The 27,300-nt window shown below is 41.4% G+C and overlaps 1 protein-coding gene across 2 annotated transcripts in view; it reads right to left on the reverse strand.

The window, feature by feature from the left end:
- Nucleotides 1–27,300, reverse strand: part of LOC121528748 (adenosine kinase-like) — a 198,867-nt gene that overhangs the window by 87,729 nt on the left and 83,838 nt on the right. For both annotated transcript variants that reach the window (XM_041816322.1, XM_041816323.1), the window contains exons 5-6: nucleotides 26,834–27,006; nucleotides 18,994–19,102 (exon numbers count right to left, since the gene is read on the reverse strand). In XM_041816322.1, the coding sequence (XP_041672256.1) occupies nucleotides 18,994–19,102; nucleotides 26,834–27,006 (282 nt within the window). The remainder of the gene's footprint in view (nucleotides 1–18,993; nucleotides 19,103–26,833; nucleotides 27,007–27,300) is intronic.

A 27,300-nucleotide genomic window follows, 5' to 3' on the forward strand; every position in this document is an offset into this window, starting at 1 on the left:
AAAAGAGTTTGTCTGGCTGTCTGCTTCAGGCTTCCGTACAAATGCAAGTTGACACACAGTTCTCTCAAATGATGCTTCAAATCTCTGACTTAACCATCACAGCTCTAATAAATCAGTTTAATGACTCATGTAACCACTCACTGGTTTACATTGATGCAGAATTAATGGCTTCTGTAACATCACATTTCAGGACTTAAACATACTATCAACTCCAACAGGTTGCTACAAGAGAAGTCATAAAATTTTACAGCCTAACTCTCTTCCGTTGACTAATGTGGTTAAACTGACGCTTTTGCACTGTGATTAATGTGCCCAAAATTATTCAATATCCCACAAAAACTAATCTGTCTGTTCAAAAAGGAACTGCAGGCTTCACAGATTCACAGAGCTGCTGAAGATCACTGGCAGCCATTTAAGAGCCGTGAGAAAGGCAGTTGAGCAACTCGGCTTCTCGCTGGGTGGTTGGTTACATGTGGTTGACACATTTGCATCTTCAAAAGATGCACACAGACAAACTCAATATGTGTGAGAATGTCTGGGCGGCATGTGGAAAACCCCGGTCCTCTCCTCTGAAGAGATTTCCTCCCCCCTTCTCGAAGACTAGAAAATGACGGTTTTGAGGTCCTTTATCTGTCTGCCTCTACAGCGGGATGTAAACAAGTTGCTTGGACTGGATGCACAGAAAAACGGTGCGGCGCTGTCTGCTCTGCACCAAACGGAGAAAAGGCGCTGCAGGAAACTACAAATCAGGAGCCATTACACAGCAACAAATATGACAGGAACAGTGCTGCACATTATTTGAGCTCCAAGACTCATTCACTCAGTGTCTCTTTCAATGAGCGTGAACAATGCAAGCAGAGTGTGCATTGTGCTGCAGAACAGGAGACCGTTCCTCTGAATTGAGGCTAAATTACAAAAGAGGCCTGTGCAAATTAGACGTGATGGCTTCATAATACGTCTGAAGTGTCAGCTTCTCCAGAAAACCTATCCCCAGGCTACACTCATGGATCGGCGCTTTGAACTTCCAATTATTGCTGCCAAACCGCTGCAATCACAGCGCTGTAAAACAATCATTCCAGCATTACAAAAGGCGAAGGATCAATGTTGAATCAGTGGTTGGCAATGACAGGGTTACAGAGTGAAAGAATGCTTTATTCAAGATGTAGTTAATCTATATCTGCAAGGAACACAGATACCCGCTTTGGCATTTAATGCAACAAGAGTGGATTTTTTTTCTTTCACACTTTTCAAATAGAGGAAGATTAATATCTCTGAAGTGTTTGTAGTGGTTTAAATCCTGAGAGACCATTTGTAACAGAAGAATGAAAAGGACCAGAGGGAAACAGCTGGATTTCAAGAGAAACCATCCAGAAATGTGCTCCCTCTTTTGAAATTTATTCAATGAGGGGAAATATTCAGAATGCTGTCACTGTTAAGAGAAAAAGAACACAAATACCAAACAGGATCTGGCATGTGTGCAAGACTTTCTGTCGAATTTAGAATTACAATATGACCTCCCAGTTACAAGGCCGCCCATAAGGGGGGATAAGGGGGAGAGCATTCTGGGATCCAGCCAAACCAGGGGTCCATGGAGGTCTGGAGAATCACGATTTATTGTAAAGTTAAGCTGTCATAAACATATTTTAGCTTTAACCTGAATAATAACCATTCTCATCAAAGCAACAAAACATAAATTTCATTTATATATGCTGTAGTGCTAAACAGCCTTTTTCAAGGCTGTAAACCCTTTACATTAAATCAAGATTACATTTTTATCTGTGATATAAATGTACATGTGGATGGACACACTGAACTATGAGTAAAGTAATGTAAAATAAATATAAGGATGCCAGAAAACAAAATAAAAGAAACTGAGACAACTGTGTATGTATATATATATACATATATATATGTATATATGTATATATATATAGTGAATGACTGAAATTTTGAGAAAAAAGAGAAAAATGGGTGACAAGTGGCAAGAATGGGTTAAAATGGCAAAAAAGGGCATAAACAGGTTTAAAATGCCAAAAAAGTGCAAAAATGGGTGAAAAGAGAGAGAAAAAGTGGCAAAAACAACTTACGGTGGTGAAAAAGTAACTGAAATGGGAAAAAGGGGCAAAACTTGACAAAAGATGGCAAGAAATGGGCAGAAAGTGGCAAAAATGCAGCAAAAAAATGTGGAAAAAGGACAAAAAGGCCAAAAAGCAGCTAAAGCAGGTTAAAGTTGCAAAACAATATTGCAGAAATGGGCAAAAATGGTAAAAAGTGGTTATAAAGTGATAGAATGGGTGAAAAAATGCACAAACTGGATAAAAGTGGCAAAAAAGTAAAATAAAAATAGGAGGAAAAATGGACAAAAAGCAACAAAATTGGTTTAATGCAGCAAAAACTGGGGAAAGGCAGCTAAAGTGGCAAGAAAAAGACAAAAATATGTTGCAGAAATGGGCTGATAGTGGCAAAAAATACTGACGGAAATGGATAAAAAAGTGCACAAAAAGGAAAAAAGTGGCAAAAGGTGCCAAAATATGCAAAAAGCTGCAAAAAGCTGTTGAAGAAATGGCTAAAAAGTGACCCAAAAAAAGCAAATATGGGCAAAGAGTGGTTTTAAAAAGTAGCACAAATGGGTGAAAAGGGGCAAAAATAGGATTAAAGTGGCAACAACATTTTTTAAAAAATTAGGCAAAGAGCAGCAACAATGGGTTAAAAGTGGCAAAAAGATGTGGCAATAATGAACTGGAGAAAGTATTGAAAGCTGTTAAAAAGTACCACAAATAAATCATTATGACATCAGAACCCAAAAATAGCATGACACACTTTTCAGCTCCAAAATGAGTTAGCTGTTAGCCAGGATGCTAGCACCAATGCTAACTATCCAACACTCATGCATCGATAGCATCAATAAATCACAACTGGAGAGGGCCTATTCTCTGGGTTTGTCAGGGACCCGGCCAATTCTATGGGCAGCCCTGCTGCAAAGAAACAAATTACCTGTGCGCTTACAGAAGAAAGTGGCAACAATAAGTCAGGCAATTGCAAGAAAAGAGAATAAAGCACAGGCAGGGCGACTGGGGTGAACACCCCTGGTGAACCGGAAAAAGGTGACCAAAACAGTTATGTGAGGATAAAATGGAGCCCAAGGGAGAAGCAGGAAGAAAAAACTCCTAACATTAAAGGATCTTCTCATCCTCGATTAAGCCCTGTTTATTTTTCCCTCCAACAAGAGAGTAATATACATGGGACGTCAAGTTGAGATGCATCAATATTGTCTCCACAACTGCGCCTGCTACATAATTAATACACACTCTGACATGACATGGATATGATATGACAAGGGTATCAGAGGCAAAGAGTTAGAAGAAGAGCGGAGTGGATGCATTTTTCATGAACTGCAGAGCTCCCCGGCCAAAAGTTCTAGACATGATGTTTCAGATTCAGAGACGAGGAGAAAAAAAGAGGGCAAATATGTGGCTGCATGAAAACAAACCTGGGATCTTTGTATGTATGCGCTCTTTTTGACATGTCCACATCTCTGATAGCACATCCAGGGGTCGACTTTGATCAGCTTGGAGTCTACCCTCCCGGTGATCGAGTTTAAAAAACTGAAAATGTGATACAACACTCCTTCATCTTTTAACTGATGTCTCAACATGTGATGTGCTGTGGCGTTGCTGCAGCAGCTGATACTTAATAAATGTGAGGGCTGGGTTTCTTTAAGGGGAGTGTTTTCCATTTCTTTCACTTTTTCTCCTCAGATTGGTGCAGCTATAAATAGCCTCCATTTCTAGTTCTGTAGGGAGAGAAAAAAAGAAACCCACACAGGTGTAGAGAAGAATTCATTTTGCAGTGTATTTGGACAGGGCTGCTCTGCTCTGCTCTGCCACTGGGAGAAGAGGGGCCTTACAGGGGCCATTCCTCCTCATTCTGAGCCATTACCACCCCACTGTCACTGCCAGTCTGTCCCTTCACCCATCACAGAGCCCAGAGCGGCCCCACAGCCCGTCTCAGTGCTCACAACTAAATCACATTCTACGCACAAACGGCCGGGGCCATGCAGCATCTACTGTATCTAATCTAATCTGTCCATCTCCTGTGTCCCCACACGCACGCTTTGTAAGTCTCTGGGAAAGGCAGGCTGACGTCTCAGCACCTCAATCATGTACATTTCCGCCGTGTGTGGTGAAACAAGAGTTGGTAATGCAAATCAGAAATCAGGATTTGCCTCCATAATTGGAGCTTTATCAGCTCATTAAGAAACAGGCAGGCATCCCTCAAATGAGCATGCACTATTCCCATTAAAAGCTCCAAAGGAGAGAGCACTTAGAACATATCAACACAAGTCCTTGGGAGAGAGAGAAAAGCAGCTGTGATTGATAAGGTTACTATCTTGTCAGTGAGGGAAAAAAACACCTCAGGGAAGCAGCAATTTAGCAGAAAGAACGGAGTGAATGTTCTCAGGTGGCCCTGATGGCCACTTGGCTGCCCCTCGGTGCCATAATGCCCAGCACAAAATGGCACATCTTATTAAAATTTTGACAGATTTATTATTACAGTTGTTTAACCTCTTAATAATCAAATCATGTTAGGGGTTCAAGGAGACTCTCTTCCAGTGAATTACAATCATTTCAGCTTGATTTAAAATCTCAGCGTGGTGGGATACAGTTAGCATGTGCAGGTGAGTTTTTTACATTCTGTGTCATTCTGGGCCAAATGTACATGGGGGTGTTTGAAGAATAATGTGACTTTTTTACACTGCTAAAAGGGAATAATAGAGTACAAAGTGTGTGTTCCACCTTCCTCCAGCCCTTGAGGTACAAACTGTGCCGTTAACACTCGCCGATCTGAGTGGCAGGAAACAAATGAATCACTATTAAAGTAAGAGGCCACATTAATCCCATCGTTTCAGCCTGACAGGCAGCAAGCTGACAAGCTGGCATATTGTGTTTCATGTACAGTGATTGCGGAAGCTCAAAGTGCTTAGAGGTGAGATCTGAGCATACTGTATGACGATGAACGAAGCGTGTCATTGGGCCTGCAGGGAGAGGACTGTCATTAGCTACAGGACGTTGATGATTGAGTAACACTTTCATATCGCTGTGGAGGAAAAACAACCCGACACCCTCTGCAAAATCAATACAGTTTGAGCTGTTGGAATGCAAATAGCGACTATTCTGGCGGCATGACATGGGATGATGCCCATTACTTATTCTGACTCCATTCAATGTCATCATTAGCCTTTACAGAGTCAAATCCGCTCAATAAAGGGCATTATTTCCAAAAGGATAAGCGCTGCATTAATCCTTTTATGCTGCTTTCAGCAGGGTTGAGTCTCCCATAGCTAATATTAATGTGCTAGGTGTCAAGAGTGAGATGGCTAATCCTGATAACGCAGGATGTACAGTCAACTTTGCAGATGGCTATCTGCCCCGGACTAGTGCTCCTAATAGGCGCAGGAACAGGATGTGCTTTTAAAGGCGCACATCCCGAACGTAGTCTTCAAAGAAAACGATAATTTTCAACGGGGCTTTCTGAACGGAGAAGATAAGCCAGAGAACGGGGGAGGACAAAATAAAAATGATGCTCGCCTCAGAGAGGAAAAATAGCTTCCTGATATAGTCCTAGCTCCCTCTTTAAAGCTGACACCTAGAACATACAGTTTATCAATTATACATGAAGCCAGAATCCATCTTCTGTTGGCAGCTTGTTTGGATCCGGCCCGAGCCCTCTCTGTGGTGAAATGTGTCTGGGAGCCCCCATCCCTCCTGTCGCCTTTTTTTTTTCCACTCACAGCCTGTCCTTAAATCAATCCCTTTTTAGGCCTGAATTTATTTTTCCTGTAACAAATCTGTCTTGGCAAATGATGTCACATAAGCGGGGAGAATGACAGCCTGATGTCTATGCGGGGAACATCAACCTTGCTCCAGCAGCCTCCTCCCAAGGTGAGTAATCACGCTGAGGAGCGGTGCAGTGTGTGGATGCCAGCCAGAGTCCAAACAAACCCAGAGTCTGTTGCTCAAGATAAACAAACCAATTAGGGGGAAGGCATGTTATTCCTCAGTTGGTGGGATATTTGCTAGATGGAAAATAATCAATGCATTCTTATTTCCATGGGGTGAAGCCGAAAAAGTCCTGAGCAGAATAAAATCTAGGCTGAGGGGGAGAGTGAAATTATTCATTAGAAAAAATAAATAATGGGACTAAACTAGCTACTAGTCATGTAATTAATCCATGCAGGCTCAGTGGAGAGAGCTGAGCACAGAGGGGAAGATTCATCATAGCTTTTTCGCCCCACGCTCCCAGGGATACATGCCCTTCTTGTGTGGATGAGTCAGCTTACATCTTCTGACAATTGTGAGCCGAGGGCTTTGTCAAAAGGAACCACAGTTATTGTTTTGATTGGTTCCCCCTTGTTATGTTGGGAGCGCAAAATGCTTTCAAATGTGATTGCGCCACAGCATCTGAAAATAAGGCACGCACATATAGGACATCAAAGATGTCTGCTTTTTATTTGCAAAGGACAATCATTTGGCACTTTGGCGTCCATCCACGCTGGAACAAGCAGTCCTATCAGTAATTGCAAGGAGCAGCCCCGTTGGCCAGCCGGAGCATTAGACGACTGGGCTCGCGGTGCATGACATTCAAGCCGGCCAATAACGGTGGACATGCTAATCAAAGTGGCTCTGGCTTCCCGATCACAGCGCGACTGGAGGACTCTGCCCGGTCGGGGTGGATGTGCAGCTGCTCTGGCTGCTTTTCTGCTCTGCCCCCTCAGGGCCCGGGCACCAGGCTCACCACTGGCACAAGAGTTTAGATGCCGGGGAAAATAAAAAAAATGGCGGAGGGAGGCTGACAACGCCACACATGAAAAATAAATCACAGCCAGCTTGTTAGCATGGCATGTGGAGAGGGAAAGAGGAAGAGAGGGAGACAGAGAGAGGAAGGGGAGGGGAAAAAAGAACTGGGTTAAGAGATTTAATGTGCTGCTGAAAATCTGACACTTGCCAGAGGTCCAAATGTTCCACCAGAGCAACGGCAGCCCTGCGGGCTAAGTCTCTATAAAGCCTCACAAAGCTGCTTACAATATACACTTGAGAAACAATAGATAAGGTCAGGGTACTAGCTATATCTGAGAAGGACTGCGCATGAAAAATAAACACTTTTCCACTGTACGTGCTAACCCAGACATGTTTACTGAAACCCAGACAGACAGAAATATGCTGCTGTTGTCAAACTATTTTTGGACCAGTCATATCAAATAATAATAACAATTGGCACAACAACATTTTTAGCAAATACCAACACAGTCACTGATTTAAACTTTTAAAAAAATATGTAATTATGCCATAACTGTTGGACAATTTAGTCTCCATTTACTGTTGTTTATCTTACAGTGTCTATAAAAAGTGTTCACCCCCTTGGATGTTTACCCTTTGATTGATTTTATAAATCAATCATGGCCAATATAAGCTGGCTTTTTGGACAAAAAATGCCAAAATGAAGTGATTTCTATAAAGTTATGTTGATTAAATAAAGATTTAGCATGTAAAATAAGTGACTGCATAAATATTCACCCTCTACAAGTCAGTATTCAGTAGATGTACCTTTGGCTGCAATCACAGCTCTGAGTCTGTGTGGATATGTCTCAATCAGGCTTGTACATCTTCCTACTCCATTCTTCTTTGCAGAACTGCTCAAGCTCTGCTAGGTTGTACAGGGATCAGGCGTGAACAGCCCTTTTCAAGTCCTGCCACAAATTCTCTATTGGTCTGAGGTCTGGGCTTTGACTCGGCTGTCTAGAACATTCACCTTATTGTCTTTAAACCATGTCGAGTAGCTTTCGCTGTACACTCAGGGTCATTGTCTTGCTGGAAAAAATAAATCTTCAAAGCCATAGTTCTCTTGCAGGGTGGCTGGTGAGAGGCATCCTCACAGCATGATGCTGCCACCACCGTGCTTTACTGCTTTGTTCTTGGTGATGTGCAGAGTTAAGTGTCCTCTTAACATACGTAGCATCTTGTCTGTTGGCCAAAATGCACCATCTTGGCCTCATCAATCTAAAGAACTTTATTCCACTTGATCATGGAGTCTTCCACATGCTTCCTTCTCTGAGTTGCTTGGAGTGTGGAGTGTTCTTTTGTCGTCATGGTGTAATGGTAGCCAGGAATACTAATTAACCAGTGATTGGGCCTTTCAGTGTCTATACAACCACTTGAGACACATTCACTGCACTCAGGTGATTCCCATTCACTTTGTTATATTTTAGTTGGCATAACTTTGTAAAAATCTGTTTTGACATGAAAGTGTTTTTTTTTTGTATTTTTTGTCAAAAAGGCCAAATTATATTGATTTATAAAATCAAAAAAGGGTAAGACATCCAAGGGGATGAATACTTTTTATAGGCACTGTAGTTCTGTTTGAATGGGCAACGCTCACTGAAATCACTGGAGGCTAATGCCACTACTTCTGCTACTATTGCTACTATTACTCATACAACCGTAACTTCAAAAATACTGAAATATTCATTTAATATGCAGGTGTTTTTTCAAGGCTTTGTGTTTGTTTTTGGGATGGCGGTTATCACACTTAGGGATGCACGATATTATCGGTCTGATATCGGTAATGGCAGATAGCAAAATATCTGTAGATATTTACATCCGACATCTGGCAGTGAATATCAGTATACAAACCTATGTCACTGGAGGTCGTTTCTTCATTGATCCTCATTCTTTCAACTTTGAAGTGTATTTTAAGAAAAAAAGTTTGTTTCTTTTTATCCTCAAACCTTGAATTGAGTTAAAAGGACTGAATTTTTATTTATGTAAAACACATTTAAATATCAGTATCGATATCGGCATTGGCTAAAATGAATCTGTAAATATCGGCATATCTGCCTAAATGCAATATAGTGCATCCCTAATTACAATCCAGTCAGGAACACTCTTGTTATACGTCTTAACATTTTATTGCAAAATGAATAAACAATTTAACTTGGTGAAGGCTCTGCTCAAAAGATGCTCCCTGGGTTAGTCAAGCAGCATACTTTGACATTCCGGGGAGCGCATAGCTAGAAACCCCCATATGGACGGATACATTAATGACAATGCAAACTGAATGCAATAAAGTTTGTTCAAAAGCAATTCATTCAATGTAGTATGAATCTCAATATGAGGGCGCATCAAGCTTTATGCTATAAAGGAGGAGGCTGGGGTGGAGGAGGTTAAGCTGCTGCCAGCAGCAGCAGCGTGGTGTATCAGCATTAATGCAGGCAGGGTTTGGTGAGAAGTCTGCAATATCTAAATGGACTGCTGTGTTGAGAGAAAGAGCTGTGACTGGCTGTGTGAGTTGGGAGGCGATAATTGGGATCAGCTGGGCATCAGCTGATCACAACTGGACGTATGACTACTGCATCCAAACTAACACTGAACCTCATTTCTATTACAATCAACTACAATTTTAATCTAATAATTACCAGTGACTTCAGAGTTGTACTTTTGCTATAAATGCCCATCCCTACTTCCTTACATGCTGATATAGACCATGGTAAATACTATCACATCTAACTTTGCTAAATATGCATAATTGCCTTTGCTTTTGTCTCCTGTCTGATTCACTCACACAGGAAAAGTAAACTGTGAATGCCCTGTGCTTTGTGTCAGCTATTTGAACTGATAAACAACAAACTTGTTAGGAAGTAGCTTAACAAAGGTTTCTTATTTGCTTGGGAAAAGATGGTAATTGGCGTGTGCAGATAATCTGCCAGTTACAGCATAAATGGATGAATGGTGACATAATTACACAATGTAAATACATTCAACGCCTATTCCAGAAAAATGACTTCCATAAATAGTGTCAGTCTTGAGGTGTGATTCAATAAATATCTCAAGGATTATAACTTTAATGAATGAATTATAAAATCCTTACAAAACATTATATTATCCTCACAAGTCATTAGTCTCCTTTAAAAAGGGAGAGGGAAAAAATTACTGGCAGTTTACAATGGATCCAGGCCAAACTGGCAGAAGGAAGATATGCACAGGCTTATTACAGACCATAAACAAATTACAGCGACATAAAAGGGAAAAAATGAAACCTTGCAGAAGGAAACAATTGTCAAAGAACAGTGTCCGGCATCTGCTGCACAGAGATGCACATCTGTGCTAATCCTTTGTAGGCCGCCTTCAGGAAGTGTTGAGCTGACCTCAGTGTGTAGAGGGGAATATTCCAGCAATATTTATTCAGTCGAGGCTTTATGCTCCGTTGTGATAATATAACAGCGTCTGACACTTAACTCGACTCCCAATCTTTGCCCAGGAGACACACTATCCTAAAGCGTCTGCGGTTTCATCATGTGAATCTTAATCAGATACTTAGCCAGTAGAGCAGGTTTTTCCCTCTCCCTGGTGAGAGTATCAACACATGGCCATCAGGCACAATTCACGGCCGCAAAGTGGCTATTTATTTTCTGCTCAGCGTTACTTGACAAATAATTACTCAGTCTATTCAATTAAGCGGTGGAACTTGCACAAATGGCCACAACAACCCAGAGTAGGACTGAAACGTTATTCTACATTTTTACTACTTGGTCTCATGAATAAAAAAAAGCCACGCACACACTAGCACATACACACAGGGAGCTTTGATGCAGAGGGAGCGAAGGGACAAGGTGATGGAAAGTAGAAATATCATTAAGTCTGAACTATTTCATCCCTTTTGCAGCGAGGCAGGAGGAAAACAGACTTGTTGCCGGTGCAGCAGATGCACACAGTAATCCGGGGTGAAAGGACATGGTGTTTTCCCTGCTGAAAGAAGAAAAACTGTTTTTACAAGGTAACGTGGGTGTACAAGGAGAAAGTCGCTGCATGCTGGCAGAGTAATATGGACTACAGCCTGGAAGCTTGCCAGAGTCCAAAAAATGTGCCCCCCCTCCCTCCAAGAGGCAATTACTGGAGATACACTGGATTAAAGCTGTTGTTTTTTCTCACTGGTGTTCTTCAAATTAGGAAAACTGGAAATAAAGACGCCTAAAATAAAACCAGCACAGCCCTGCCAATGCTGGAGTATTTCCACAAACATTTCTAAATAAAATCTCACAAATCTAAACTAAAATAGATTGCTGCTCTGTGGGAAGGACTCTTCTGTTCTGTAGCAACACAATGAGGTGAACTCTGGCTTCCTGTAAACGCTCTCCACAAGAATTACAAACACTGAGGCTTTTTCAGAGCTTACTGTGTTTATACTGTAGTTAATCCAACAAACAAATCAACAGTGGAGGGAAACAATTCAGTACATTTACAGTACAGGCCAAGAAACTTTAAGTTAACTTCAGTTTCAGACTGCTACATACTACAATCTATGCTGCTGCATGTTCTCCACAGCAATTATCTAACAGCTATTGCTGGTCATTTGCAAATTAAGGTTTTGATTAAGATGTGTTTCAACACACAGTTCAATTACAGCTCATGATTCTAGGTAGGATGTAGAGTCCTAAGAGAGTATTTAGCAGTTAAAGCTAGTTACACAAGAAACAACAGTTGTTCCAACATCTGGGCCCAGCGTTGCCTCTGCTAGGCCTGTATTAGATACAGGGAACACTCCAATATAGGGCTGATATGATACCAAAATACCACATGATAAAAAAAAACAAAAACAAAAACAAAAACAAACAAACAAAATAGACCTATTTAGATGCCATATCTACAACATTATAAGTCCTAGACTCCCATTCAAGAGAGGCGGAGGCCTCCAAGGACCCACATGCAAAAGAGAACTATGCTGCCGATCAAAAAACATCAATTTTCAATGTTTTTATAGATTAAATTTCTAATGGAATAGGCCTAAAGGTTACATATTATGCAAAATACACTTTTTCAGGCCTTTTTAACAAAAAATATTTTCTCCTGGCCTGTCCACAACCCCCCAAGAATCAGAACCCCCCTTTCTCCAACTTTCAGAAAATGTGTTCTGAAACAAGCCATTCTAAGATTTTCCCCTCATGATGTCATGTGGAGAGTTAGCCCCGCCCCCAGCTTCGGTTGGCCCTCCCCACTTGGAAGACAGTTTCGTCCTCCTCTCCTGATCCTCCTCTCAGCTGGAGGATCAGAAGATCCACATCCATTAAGCCACATCAATTTCCTGGAAAGGGACAAAGTTAAGGGCAGGGTCAGACAGCTCATTAGCTTTAAAGCCACTGACACAGAAACAGCTGGTTCTGAGCAGACATGCTTAGAACATGCAAAAACCATATACTATAGTGTTTTTTCAAAAAAAAAACTCTACAGGCATGTTTTGGGGACTTCTAAGACCAACATAAATTTGTCTTAAAAGGGCAAAATATGTGACCTTTAAGTTTTAAAAAGAATCATCAGTTGAACTATTTTAAAACTGTCTTTTTAATTCAAAACTTAACAGTTACTGAAAGTAAATTAGAAATTACCCCCAGCCCCACCAGGAGGTCAGGACACCCGCATCAAAAACACTTATGAATTCGCCACACAACAACAATATCTTTTGGCTGCCACTTGCAGCTAGGTAGATTTCATCTAGCTTACCATATGGTAATAGCAAACACCAAAAAAGTCTGATAAAAAAAAAAAATGGGTGTCTTTAATGCTGTCCTAACAATATAATCTGATAAAATCTCTGTTACTTTTTATGTTTAATATTCATGTTTATTTTCCTGACGATACTCAATAATTAAAAGTATTGTAAAGAATTAAACATTTCCAGCTTTGGTGACACGAAATGCAAAGACACCTGGGAGAGTAGCTTAATTTAAATCAACATAAACTATGATAATGTAGTTCAGAAATGTGTAGCTCTTATATATCTAATTCAAATAGATAACTAGTGGAGTGAATAGCTAGGTATAAGCATCTGGTATGATGTCCAATGCATGGCTAGTAATAGTTATAATAGAGGTAAAGTTGGAGTAACTGTGGCTCAGTAGGTAGATGGAGGTCGGGACTTCAATCCCCAGCTCCTACAGTCGCATGCTGACGTGTCCTCGTGCAAGACACTTGACTCTTATTTGCTTCCACTACTGCATCAGTGTGTGAATATATATATTTGTATGTATGGTAGTAGTTAATGATGGACCAATCAACATATGACTGTAGCAGCAGGAGGCTGAACCCATGGCCTTCTGATTATGAGGCGGCGAACTCTACGTGGTAGTATCAGTATCAGTACTGTCACTTGTGAAATTTCTGCCACAGAATGGATTTCTGCAGCAACATCATCATCACTGGTGTAAATGCATGCCTTGTGTTGTAGTGCACACACCTACTGGCATAACTGATGCCACCATTAGTGTAGCAGAGTGATATGGGACAGACAACAGCGCAGTATGAGTCAAGTCATCAGCATGTTTCACCTTAGCATAAGGAGGAGCTGGGTGACTCACTGAATTTTTCTCACTTAAGTCGTTTTACTTATGCACAGTGAACAGGTGAGATGTGTTCTTTCTTCTCTTAGTTTGATGGCTGTAATAACCACAACATGCAGTGAGTGTTCTCACTTTGCACAGCATCTCTGTCAGCTTGAATGGGGCTGTAGCACACGCTAGGTGCAGCAACTAGAGCAATTGATCATATAATGGCTTTAACAAATGTTAAAAGGTGTTTTTTATTGATGACTCACTTGTTTAAATTCATGATGAGTCAAAGAACAAGCCTGTGGCTTGGAATGAGGTGAGAGAAAGGAAAAATGGTGACGTGCATAAGTGCAGATGCTCTTCTTCTTTGGTTTTAGATGTGGACCACAAAACAATGTGACAAAAAACATGCTGCCACCTACTGTAACTTTATGAAAGCCAATCCCACTTCTTTAATTTGTTTCATTTGAATTTACACAAAATTTTAAAAAATCGCATTGATTATGAATAAAAGTTGAAATTTGGTTTGGTATCTATGACAATTTTGAAGTGTACAGCCATTTGGCATGTGTGTAATGATACATCACAACATCTTACTAACTGAAAAAATATAAAATGCTCTTTAAAAGTTAAATCACAGGACTTTGGTGTCAGTTTCACCTCTGATCTTGCATCATTATTTATCTTCTTTTTACTGCTGTTCAAAACTGTCCCATTGTTTTCTTTCTCATTTATCTTACTTGAGTCATAAGTGGTGATTTATCAAGTCAAATTGGTAGACAAATCTGTTTTGTACACTGTGTTCTTTTAAAACTGAAGTTTTGATATTAGACACTATCAGTTCAATCAATAATATCACTTAAATCAGGATGACAGTATATTTGTATATGCATATTTTGTCCCATCTTAATAGTTCACCTTAGAGTAGGCAGTATAGTACATAGTCATCCAACTTTTATTTATTGCATTTATAAATATAAAGAAATTATATCTGGAATTTATTTGGAAGAGTCCATTCCATTCAAACTTCTGTCTGGTTTTGAAAGTTGGGAGGCATTTAAGGTTTTATACAGGACATTTAGACTCTCAAAAAAGAAGTCCTGAACAACGCAAAGTGTTTACAACATACTAAAAACAAAGTAATTTAAGACCCCACAGGACTGTCTCCTTTTTTCTCTAAACAAAAACTGATTCAATTCCATCATTGGGAAGACGTAAAAGTGGCCTTAAGTAGGAACTGAGTGACTTCTTGTACACATGGCATGTGTTTACAGTCTTGTGTTACTTCAGAGAAACATCTTAAATCTTCTCCCCTCTTGAATGAAGAAGTTAGACTAAATCAGGAGCAAGGATAATTGTAAACAACCTAAATAAATCCCACCAAGGAGTGAAAGCCACAGGATGCCTCCAAAGCCAGCGTCGTTTGGCCTCTCCACCCTGATTTACTACACCCCGCCCACTCGTGGCTCTGAGGGTTGTGGAGCTGGCGGATCCTCCAGCAGGGCTGAGCCAGCCCATACGTCCCACTGGCACGGGACGCCCCGCCGGGAGCCAATCACAGAGCTCATACTCTTGACAGCTCATTACCACTCAATTAGGCAGGTGCACCTTCACGCACAGCCTTCTGACAAATAGAGCCCTCCCAGATGCATGTTTAACATTCGGGAGAATTATATAGTGACAGCAAACACTAAATGCCTCACCCTTATCACTTGATTGCCTCTAGATTTAAATCCTATAATTGGCCCAGGCCAGCAGGAGAAAAAAAATAAATAAGCCAATAAATACGATGCAGTCTTCTTGTAATTGAACAGTTATGAATTCATATTCATAAGACGCTCACTGGCAATTACAAAATGCCATCTGATTAGGAACAATTTGAAATGACATTGTTCCATGCTAAAGACGCTGTGGTGTCAGCCTAATAAAGAGAAGACACTCGCCCACTGACACGACCTCCAGAGATCGGGAGACATGCTGACACAGAGGCTTGGCCACTGACAGACGGGACTTGGCACCCATCGCTCTTTGTCCCCCCTAAAACCCACCGCTCGCACTCACTTGCACAGAAAAATAGCAGCAGCGAGGGGGTTTGACTTTCAAATTTTTTAACACCAGTGGGCACAGATTGTGCACATAACAAAACACAAGCAAGGCGAAAAAATGTTGATCCCTTGAGAACAGATTCTAATCAAGATGAAATGATTTACAAATCTATTTAATAAGGCTTGCCAGAAGTCAAACTTGGCATGTAAATGCGGTGGGGATTAAATTTCATCGGCAACCAAGACTGTAACTGATCGCCTGCAGACAAAGGGGGAGCCTGCCAGTTTTTTCTCCCCCCCCTCCACTTCTCTTTTCCTCCCTCCCTCTTTTTCTCTCCACTGCCTGCATTTTGCCTCGTGATCCCTCCCCGGCTATGTGGAAGGACAGGGGCAGTGCAGAGTGGTGCAGTACAGAGTGAAAAAGGCAAAAGAGAAGAGGCAGAAAAATGAGGGAGGGAGGAAGAAGGATGGAGAGAAATTTGGGAGATAAAGAGGGAGCAGAGAGAGGATGGAGAAGGAGGAGGCTCAAGGTCAGCATGAGGACAGTGTGGTCTCTGAGTTGGACGGAGACACAGCCGCAGTCACCTCTGTGCTAATCAGCCCTTCGGCTGGCTGATGAGATGTCACTGAGTTGTGTGTGGAAGAAAAAAAAAAAAAAAAAAAAGCCCTCTCCCTTCACTTTTTTTGGCTGCAAATTGCAGAGGCTGGTGGGGCGGAGGAACAATGTGTGTATATGTGAGTGTGCCACTCTGGAGTGTAAGCAGTCTGACTCGCTGCTTGTGCTGCCAGTATTGCGCTTTTTTTTTTTTTTTTGCCCTCCCCTTCGCCTCCTTTTCTTGCATATTATGCTACGGTGACTGAAGCTGAACTCAGCTTTCCCCTGCAGTGAGGGCAAGAATACAACTGCCAATTAATGCTATATGCAGTGTGCCAGTGTTAACAGTGTGAGGCTTCAAGTTGCTGCGCTGTTTGAAATAAAAGGTGCTGATTTTTCCTTGGGCGTGGCTAAGGGGGATTGCGCCATTAGCTTAAACGAACGGCGTCTGCAGCTGTGATCAGGTTTGTGACCTAACAGCACTGCAGCTTGTGTCTCATTGGGTGAGTTTTGTGTACCAGGCCAGTTGGCAGAGGCGAGCGTCTCCTCCGTCTATCCTTGGGTTATTTCTGACCATCTGCGCCCCGTCATTAACAGGCCTTTTCACAGTCGATTGTCTTGTTTGTCTCCCCTCTTTTTCATTTTTGTTTAACCAAGTGCTTCACGTGTTCCTGAAATGTAAATGGCGTCGGTAAGGAGAGGCCATTTTATTAGCCGGGGCTAAGGAGAGCTGTAGAGCCATAGGTTAATTCAAAGTGGCATCATGGAGGATGCATCAAACAGTGCAGATCAAATTACAGGGCAAAGCGCTCAGTGGTAAGAAAAACAAGCCAGTGGTATGCTGCAGAGTGTGTTCGTGCATGCTGTGTGTGATTTAGTGGCAAGTGTATGTGAGTCTGGAGAAAGAGAGAGAAGAGAAAAGGGGAGAGAGGCGAAGGAGACAGCAAAAAAAAGAGAGAGGCGGAGGAGGGGGTGTCCATGGAGGGCCAAGGGGGATGGGGATGGAAGGAAAAGAGGGAGGGGGGGTATGAGGCTAACTGGGCCAGCACGCACACATCAACCCCTCCAATTAGAGTCACTCATCTCCTCTTCACACAATGCATCACCCTCCATTTCTGATGTTTACAATCGTCAGGGAGAGGAATAACTGTAAACATCACTGCAGCAGCGATGGCATTCAACGGCACAAAAAAAGGAGGAAGATCTCCTCTGCCTGAAATGCGTTTAGCCGTTCCTTCTTCCCCCTCACGCCTTTGTTATTGGTCTTTGTGCAATGATTTGCCTAAGGACCCAGATTTCCTAGCAACAGCCTGCCACCAAACATTTGGCAGGAGTTCAACATTCTCTCTCTTTGTGAGAAATGGCAGCGCTGCCTCCCTGCTCTGCGTCTGCCACCAGCCCTGCTGCTGCTGCTGCTGCTTCTGCTTCTGGATGAGCCAGCCTGGCTGTAAGAAGCCCTCTAATAATTCTGTTTTCATCCAATCACACCACATAGTAGCAGGCACCTTGAGAGCCTATGCCAGGAACCATCAATCACCGCTTTAACGTGGATGCTAGCGTACACATGCGTGCTTTTTCCGGTAATTACATTTACAGATTAGGAGTACAAGAGTGTATACCACCCTGCAGTCGTTTAATGAAAATCAACAAAGCACATTAATACACAGCGGAGGTTGGTACGCTGAGTTAGAGAGGAAGAGAATGTACAATCTGGCTGTAAATTGGGTAAATACATCTGAGTGCTCTCGACAAGGTTAATGGAGAGAGGAGGCCTTAGTGAACACCGGTCTAGACATGCCACACAGTATTAAGTGGGAATAGCTGTGGCAGTGTATCTGGCTAAGTACCTTCCAAGTGCGAATGGGACTCTAATAAAGCGAATGATCCCCCCCTCCCTGTTTTGACAAAGAGGCCCATGAGGGATGGCAAAAAAAAAAAGAAGAAGAAGAAGAAGAAAAAAGAAAAAGACGTTTGAGATTCCAAGCACTGACAAACACCCATTTGTGGCCCTTCTATCCCCCCTCTCAAATCCCACGGAAGCTTTTCCCCTGCGCGCAAGACTGTCGGATGTGGGCAAAACCCAACTGCCAATTTGCAGAGGATGTGCCGTGTTTGCTAATGCGAAGCAGAGGCTAAAAATGGGACCACACAAACTCTAGAGGATGGACTGACTGATCTGCTTTCTGGCACAAGCACTGACGTTTTTTTTCCTCCTTTTTTTTAGTGTTTGTTGCTGCGACTGGGCGGCTAATTATGAGACCTCTGTCATTATTGGACTATGTTGTGCTTATGTTTGGAGCAACAGGGGAAGCATTGTGAATTTCACTTGGGACAATAAGTCGAGGAGTGTGTTGACGGCTGTGACTGCAGGGATGATTTATGCCGATAATGACCTGCTTAAAGACGAGGAATTTGGTGCAATTTCAGGGATATCATCTTGACTGGAGATCAGAGAAAATGTTGATCTGCCAGAATTAAATGTAATCCTAAACAGTGAAACATGAGCATGGCAGGCCATCCTACTCCAGGAGCTGTAAGTGAAGACATTAGGCTGTGAGTGTGTGAATGTCTAAGCCCACATCTGTCCTCCTCCATCTGTGTCTGTGTAGGAGGAAAGAGGAGGAGGAGGGGGGTAAAGCCGAATGAACTTGAATAATCAATTTTCACACTTTCACAGCACCTGTTGGCTTGTCTTCATGTTAAAAGGGAATGAATGAATGCATTACATGTAGAACAATTTCACACAGAGCGGTGGCGTCGCGCACAAAGACGACAGGGGAAACGCAGAGAATGGAGCCGTATTGTCTCAATAGGTAACATAGCTCATTTCACTCCACAAAAGGATGAATGGGTATATTGACAATGCAGAAGGCGCGGCGAGGCATTTCCCCCTGAATAAAGCCTCTTAACATTTTGTCCTCTTCTGGCAATAGAGTTGGGGGAACAGTCGTTTTTGAATGGAGAGGGGTCTCACTTACCGCAATATAATAGACCTTGGCTTTCTTCACTAGCTCCCAGTTGCTGTCCAAGTCCAGGTGTTTTTCCTTTTTGTAGCAGTTCGCCGCTGCCAGGTTAGCAACGAGGGACCTGCAGAGACAGAGCCCATAAATCTTCAGCTGTGCTTATCATCCATCTTAATTTTGTCTCAAAAACATCCTTAAAAACACTTGGGCCCTTGACTTTTCTTTGTTCTATCAGGATATAAAAGAATGATAATTGTTTCTACGAATATCTGAATTTATGAGATCATTGCCAGATTTTTCAGCAATGAGCGGTCAAATAAAGATTGTGTTTTTTGGGTTGATACCAATACCAAAATGAAAACAGATTTCTACAAAGTATCGTCTATTAAATAAAAATATGTAAGTTAAAGTGACTGCATAAATATGTGACTGACCTAACTAAACAGAGGTCCAGCAAATTGGTGCTAGTAGTCCCACAATTATTCAAATAGGGATCCCATGAGGGAAGTGAATATGTCTCAAGTGATTGCAGTATAAAGACACCTGCATCTGGAAGGTCCAGTCACTGGTTAATCAGTATTCCTGGCAACCATAACACCATGAAGACAAAAGAACACTCCAAGCAGCTCTAAGAAAAGGTTACTGAAAAGTATAAGTCAGGAGATGGATAAAAAAATCTAAGGAACTGAACACCCCCCAGAGTTCATTTAAATCCATCATCAAGAAATTGAAGGAATATAGCACATGTGTATATCTGCCCGGATTAGACCGTCCTCACAAACTGAGTAACCCTGTTTGAAGGAGTGAGTGAGATTGGCCACCAGGACACCTATGACTGCTCTGAAGGAGTTCAAAGCTTCAGCAGCTGAGATGGGAAAGACTCTGCATACAACAACTGTTGCCGTGGTTCTTCACCAGTCAAAGCTTTATGGGAGAGTGGCAAAGAGAAAGCCACTGTTGAAGAAAACAAATTAAATCTTGACAAGAGTTCACCAAAAGGCATGTGGGAGACTCCACGGTCAAGTGGAAGAAAGTTCTTTGGTCTGATGAGACTAAAATGGTGCTTTTGGCCATGAGACAAGATGCCAAACACTGCACATGACCACAAACACACCATCCCAGCAGCATCATGCTGTGGGGGTGTTTCTCGGCAGCCATCCCTGGAAAGGTGGAGGGTAAAACAAATTCAGCAAAATATAGGAAAATCCTGGAAGACACTCTTATTCGGTCTGCAAGAGAACTACTGGCTTTGGAGAATATTTATTTTCCAGCAACACAATACACACTAGTAGCAGTAGGAAAACTTTAAGTAACACAACATGCTCACTGTGACAGTGGCACCCTAGTTTCATTGTTAGTTGGCTGTTACTGTGTTATATCTGACCAATCATTTAGAGTTGTGGGCGGGTATTAGGTGAGACAATTAGAGAGTAAAAAATAGAGCTACAACAGAGTCAGTGTAGGGCAGCTTTTAATCGCTTACACTCTGATGCAGATAATCTGACCAATGCCAAGTATCAGCCCAGGTAATTGGTTGAACCCTACTTTTGATACCACATGTATTAAACAGTAAAACCTAGTTTGTTAAAATGAACAATACTAGGAAGTGCTAAAGCTTTAAAAGTAACAATGTGTTGAAATTTGCCCACAAATGGTCTCTGATTGCAACAGATGTATCATAAAACCCAAACAGTGATGCTGCTCTTTACTATCATGTCTAAAAAAAATACATGAAGTAAGGAAGAAAGCATCTCGTAGACTGCAGGGCTTAAATGTCCAACTTAAAAATCATTTTAGACATTTTGAGCACTGCTGCTCTTCATCAGTCACATGACCAGGCATTTAAATAGTAATATGAACAAATGTTAACAAATCCCCCCCCCAAATATCTGACCCTGAAAATGAACAATATAAATATACACTTCTGAAATTTCAAGATACTGGACCTGATTGTTAATAGATTGCTGCTAAACTGTTACATTAGATAACCATCTGTGCTTACATAAAGTAAGTCCTAACAAACAAGCCAATGTAGCAGGGATAGAAATAACTGACGGAGGTGAGACTTATTTATTACAGGCTAGTTATGATTATTAGTTATTATGGTTTTCAAGGTTCCAAATGTATGACGCTAACTTTAACATGGACTATTCAAGAGACAAATTTTTGGCCTAAGGTGGTTTCTTTCTTTCTTTGCAAGAAAGCTGTGTCAAACTAAAATAATTAACAGTGGTTTTAAACTGGATCAACAGGTGTTAAATCCAGTTTTTATTTATTTTATTTTTATTCAAGATTAGTGAGATTTTATCCATTATCTGAAAACTTGTTGGCCTTTAACTCAGCATGACAGCATGAGAGTTCTGTGGTCCTTTTTGTTTTGTGTCTTTTTATCTTCTTTAGCTCTGTGTTTTGATTTTGGACATTTTTAATTGCTTTGATTGATTTTACATTGTTCTTATTTGCTCTTATTTTTCTTTTTAAAATGTTTACTTCAGTTTCAGTCATTTGGTAAACGTTAATGTTTTTAAAAGTTTAAAAAGTGGATTAGTTTGGATGCTATGGTTACAGTCTCAAAGAACTCAAAGGAAAAACACTGAACCTGCTGTCTATTACCACACCTCAGGGTGATGTGACTGATGTTATGCCGTCTTGTAAATATCTTGGATTCTTGATTGATGATTCTTTGACTTTTAAGCTCCACATTGGCCAACTTGTCAAGAAGTTAAAGTTGCGGTTTGGATCTTATTTCAGAAATAAATCTTGTTTTTCATTTACTGCAAAGAAAAGGCTTGTTGCCACTGTCCTGCCTTTGATTGACTACAGTGATGTTCTGTACATGCATGCATCTTCTCAATGCCTTAAATCTTTGGATACTGTGAACCATGGGGCACTGAGGTTCATAACAAACCTTAAGTCCTGAACTCATCATTGTACTCTGTACAGTTGAGTTGATTGGCCTTCTTTATCAAAGCGTAGGCTAAATCATTGGCTGATCCTTATTTATAAGGCCATACTAAATCTGCTTCCATCACACGTGTGTGATTTTATTCATGTGAAAAGTTTTGGAAGTTATAGTCTTTGCTCTGTGACTCAGTCACAAGACTTATTTTTGCTCTCTGTACCTAAAGTCTGTCTTTAAATGGGTAGAAGGAGTTTCAGGTACACTGCTCCTGCAGCCTGGAATCAGCTGCAGGAGACTCTATGTCTTGGGGAGCTGGTCTAAATCTTTTTAAAAGTAGATTGAAGGCAGTGGAGGATGATGCTTCAAGTTGTAGATGTTTTGATCAATGACTTTGAGCTCTGTGACTCAGGATTTGGTTGATTTGTGTGTTTCAACTGTTATATTTTGTGTCTGTAACTCTGTTAATTGTGCTGCTGCCTGTCTTGGCCAGGACACTCTTGTAAATGAGATTATTGATCTCAATGAGGTTTTCCTGGTTAAATAAAATCAAATAAATAAAAGTACCCACTTCATCCAGTAAAGCTGCAAAACATGAAACAGTGCTAACCAAAACAATACAGTCTAACGTTACAACACAGTCTGTTCTGGATAATATCTGCAGGGATGAACATACCCCTGTCAGATTGTTGGTTTCTCTTCTCCAACGTCTTACTCGGCTTCTCAGCTCCATCAGTAACAGTCCTCTACTGTTTCTTAGCCTCAGCTCTCAGCCTTTGTATCAAAAATAACCAAAAGTGGCTAACTGGCTTCTTTTGAGCTTACGATTGCTGTAGAGTGCTGTAGATATGCACTTCTCATGTGAGGGCTGCTAAAGCTATAAGATGCTGAGAGCAGAAGACCAGGGCTCTGTGGATGTAGGATGAACACAGTACTTCCTGTTGAATGCTACTAAATGGTTAGATTTGTGGGAAAGTTCCATTTTATTGCTTTAAACAACTATGTCTGTTTCAAAAGAAAGTTCCTAGGCTCCTTCAACAGAGAGCTGTCAACCTCATAGTCTTAACTGCAAAAACTTTGGCAACTTACTGAAATGCTGTCAAAGTATTTGTACAATTCAAACAATGTGTTGGAGTCTGCTTAACTGCCTAACCCTAACTTTTGTTAATTGAAACTAGTAAAGTTTCAAGTGTTGGTTGCCTAAGACTTCTATTTTTGTTGTTACAGTAATTAATCAGGGGTATACATAATTTTCACTGGACTCATGTCCAATCTTAAAATTGTGGCATATTGACATCAGTAGATGTGAAATCATCATTCATTTAAAGGTTTATGAAAAACAGACTAAATATGCAGATGGGCATTTACAGCCACATATTAGCACCTCTAAATGTTTCATGTTATCATATCAGTGGAGAAAAAGGTTCATTGTTAACAAAGGTGAAAAAAAACAACAGCCATGTATGACTAAATGAACACTTGAGTTGAGTAGTGAGTAGTGGGAGCTGGAAAGTGAAGCAGGTGGCATTATCTTAACACAGCTCATTAGCCAGTCCTCGTGTGCTGTTGCTTTATGAGCGGCCATCAAAATGAGAGCAGCCATCATCACTACTTAGGGGAAAATGCAGGCAATCATATGACAGGAGGATGCTGCTACATGACGGGAAACAACTGCTCACCACGGTTAGCATGGGGAGCAGCATGAAGCAACACCAAAACAAAACCACCCTGTGAAAAATCATCTGTGTCTCTTCAGCTTGTTTTCTACAGCTGTGAATTCTCTAACCTTTATAAAATCCACTGCCTTACATTTAAAAAATCCAAAATTGTAATGCCAATAAAGTAGATTTCAGTGAGGTGCATCTAACAGACGAGCAGAATAACGTCAGTATTGTTGATGAAATGCTCAGTTCCTCAGTAGTATGCACCAGGAATAGAAGTAACTTAAGCTAATTTCTACAGTTCAGGCCCACAATCTTGTGGCCTGAACTTGTGTAAACAAAGGTAAACTGATAGCACTGATAGCGTCTCACAGTAACAGCACTAATGCTGTTTACTAGTTTTTCCCTCTAGTAAACAGATCTCCCCCCAGACTCGGGGACACTGAGTTACGAATGAAAAATACTGAAAACAGGACTTTGGAGCACTGAGCAACGGTCCAGTTCTTTTTCTCCTTAGCCCGGGTGAGCTATAACGTCTGTGGTTCAGGAGTAGCTCCACACTAAGACCACAACACTTTTAGCCCATTTCCTGGACCCGTCTGTGTGTGGTGGCTTCTTCTGTGAAGCTAGCTTAAGTTCTTGAATCTGCTTTGTTTGCCAATCCTCTGAAGGCTAAGCTCATCCTTGATGCTTGTGCATCTTTTTTTTTTCACCACACTTTTCTCTTCTAGTCATCTTTCCATGAATGTTGGAAAGCTTTGACACAGCTACAGCAGAGAACTTCTATGGCTTGTGGAGGGTGGCAATGACTGTCTTCTTGGACAACTATCATGTCAGTAGTCTTCCCCATGATTGTGGTTGTGTGCACTGAGCCTGAGTGAGAGAAATAACTGGCAAGAAATTGGATTTTTCCACAAATTTTTCAGATATTTTAAGATAGTTAATTTTCAATTTTTATGAACTGCAAGTTAAAAACAAAAAAGGTCTTGAAATGTTTCACAGTGTATATCTCTCCAGGATATATAGTTTGTTATACTATAGTTGTTTAGTTTTTTGAAACTCTTCATGAAATTCTATTTTTTTAGAAATGCCTGTTGACATTGCTTATAAGGGTTGCCAAAACTAACCCAAAAAACGTTTCTGAGCTTATCTTTAAAAATGCAGTGTGTAAATGCAGTAGCATTTAGTGGAACAAACTTGAAACATATTATTTATAAATAGGTCTACCTAAATAAAGTGTTTAATCACCTGAATATTTCTTCTTAATTAAATCAGGAAAAGCCTTTTATTTATATATAAGGAGGGTCCCCTCGACAGACGCTGCCATCTTGGATTTTTGCATTTTGCAGAGGGAACCAAATAACAGACACACTTTTTATACAGTTTCCACCAGAGAAATGTGCATCATAATCTAGAATAAACTGTTAAATGTTGATAGTATTCCCAAATTTATGCACTGCACCTTTACATTTTTGGCATATCATTGCAGTGCAATTTGATAGAAATTTCATTCTTCATTATGTCAATTTTACAAACATATGATTTATCAATAAAATCATTTTATTGCCCGAGGCCTTGTGGTGGGTGGTAACGCTGTCATCATCAGTTTAAATGCATGTGTTGTGTTGTAGTGCATTCAAGGGGCATAACCAATGCTACTGTTGCTCAAACTACTAACCACAGTGGTAGTAGAACAACAGTAACTAATCAGATACCACTTTTTCATGTCAGCATGTAGCACAGTAATCAGATACAATGTGTGTTCTCTTATGCCCTAATTTGATGTATGTAATAAGAGACTCTTTTGGCCTGTTTGGGGCCTTAACACAAGCTGTGTGCTGCAACGGAGCAACTCAGTGTGTCTTGAGTCCAATGCTGCAGTGATTTATTTTATACTGAGTTAAACAACTGTTTAATGCTGTGTTTTAACTCATGATTAGCTTGTTTTAAGTTAATGATGATTCAAAGAAGAGGAAAGTAGCATTTAAGTTCTTAATTCTGTTTAGAGTTTTTATGGTGAACGTGCACATCAGGAAATCTGTCTGTGATCTTGTGCACTGATATCAGTTCAGTATGCCTAACAGGCCTATTTTACAGGGGGAAGATGGGTTGGACATCTGAACATGCATTTAAATGCATTATCCCCTTTAATTTTGTAAAACCACAATATAATACTGTCACTGCAAAGAGCAAAATAAAAATGCTTTGATATAATTTTAGGCCAAATTGCCAGCTTTACCCAGGCCTAGCACTATTAATGACATAACATAAAAGTGGTCAAAATTGTTGGGGGAAAATCTGATCCCTAAGTCGTCATCTTTGGCTGCAATTATTCCAAAAAGTCTGGGTTCCTTTAAGGATGGACTGACCAACCTATGATTACTGATTAAACTGATTTTCTAAATCTTTAATTGAGATGAGTCATACAAAGTGAGCCATCTCTTCACTGACTAGGACTCCAATTGTCAGGCTGAGGAGCTGAGGTAGACTTTTTCCTATTTAAAGACTCTCACTAATCAAAGCCTGGGGGGCTGTGACACACTGGCTCCCACTCCTTCAAAGCCATCAACCGTCCAATCTGGCCCTGCCAGCGACCTTTCCTCTGGGCTCCCGAGCTGTCTGTTAAACACCTGTAAGAAATATTACAGAGCTCGTCTCCCCGAGCACGGCACCTGACCTTTTCAGGTGTCAGAGCTCACATCAAACAAGCCCACTAAGACCATTCAGCGGGGCCGACTCCTGGGGCGGCCGAGGTCCAGCCCGTTGACTGACTGACAAGTCCAGTAGCTGCAGATGAAGGACTTCAGAGAAGGGGGAGTGTTTAGAGAAGGAGGTTATTGATCCACACCTGGTCCATCATGAACTCGAGCCCTTGCTGTTAGTGATATTTGTGTGCGCAGGCTTTGACCTCTGCTGTCTCAGACGTGCTGATGATGATGATGCTAGCGTGAGAGTCGCCTGAGACGCTTAAAGCCCCCTTTTTACGGAGCGAGACGGCTGACAGGTGAGAGCTCGGGATAGCCCAGCCATCTCTAACACATTGCTACTGTCAGCCTATAGATGGATGACAACCCACTGGGGCGGCAGAGACTGAGTGGGGGCCTGGAAAAAACACACTCAAGCTGTTCTTTTTCCTTTTGATGTGTGAGCCCAGCTATGATTCTCTGTTATGACTTCCAGCCCCGAGGAGTCGACTGCCTGCCTGCCTGAGGATGTGAAAATGAACCAAAAGGAGTATTTCAAACCAGAGCTGGAGGGTCATTTCTTGGTCAGGGGTGACTTAAAGGTAGCTAACCTATTGTCTCCAGTGATACAGGCTGCACAGGTACCAGTCGGCTCCTCGTTTTGTTCGTAGTAATGCGCATCGACATGTGCTTCCTCTGCCTTCTTCTTCAGGATCTCCCCAAAGTGATCTGTCCCGATGCAGCCAAAGAAGGTAGCAACCTTGTGGGGCTTCTGGATCATCCACTGTGGAAAAGAAAACAGAAACAGCAGTTACAGTGAGCTCAGTTTACAAAATATAAGTCTGTTTGAATGGTCAAGTTCAGCTAAGGCAGATGGCATACAAACTGTAGCTTCACAGCAAACATACTGCCTGTGATATATGAGGGCTGCGAGCTGTCGTAAACAACCCGAGACCAATTGAGCTCCACATAGAGGCACTGTTCTCATCCAAGAGCTCCCTCCTCTCCTCTCCCTGTGTGCTAAAAACAGTCTCATCTCCTTATTTACACAAACCCCATAATTCAAGGCTCCATCCTA

The sequence above is a fragment of the Cheilinus undulatus genome, linkage group 20 (assembly GCF_018320785.1).
Source record: "Cheilinus undulatus linkage group 20, ASM1832078v1, whole genome shotgun sequence".
In the NCBI taxonomy this organism is placed as follows: domain Eukaryota; kingdom Metazoa; phylum Chordata; class Actinopteri; order Labriformes; family Labridae; genus Cheilinus; species Cheilinus undulatus.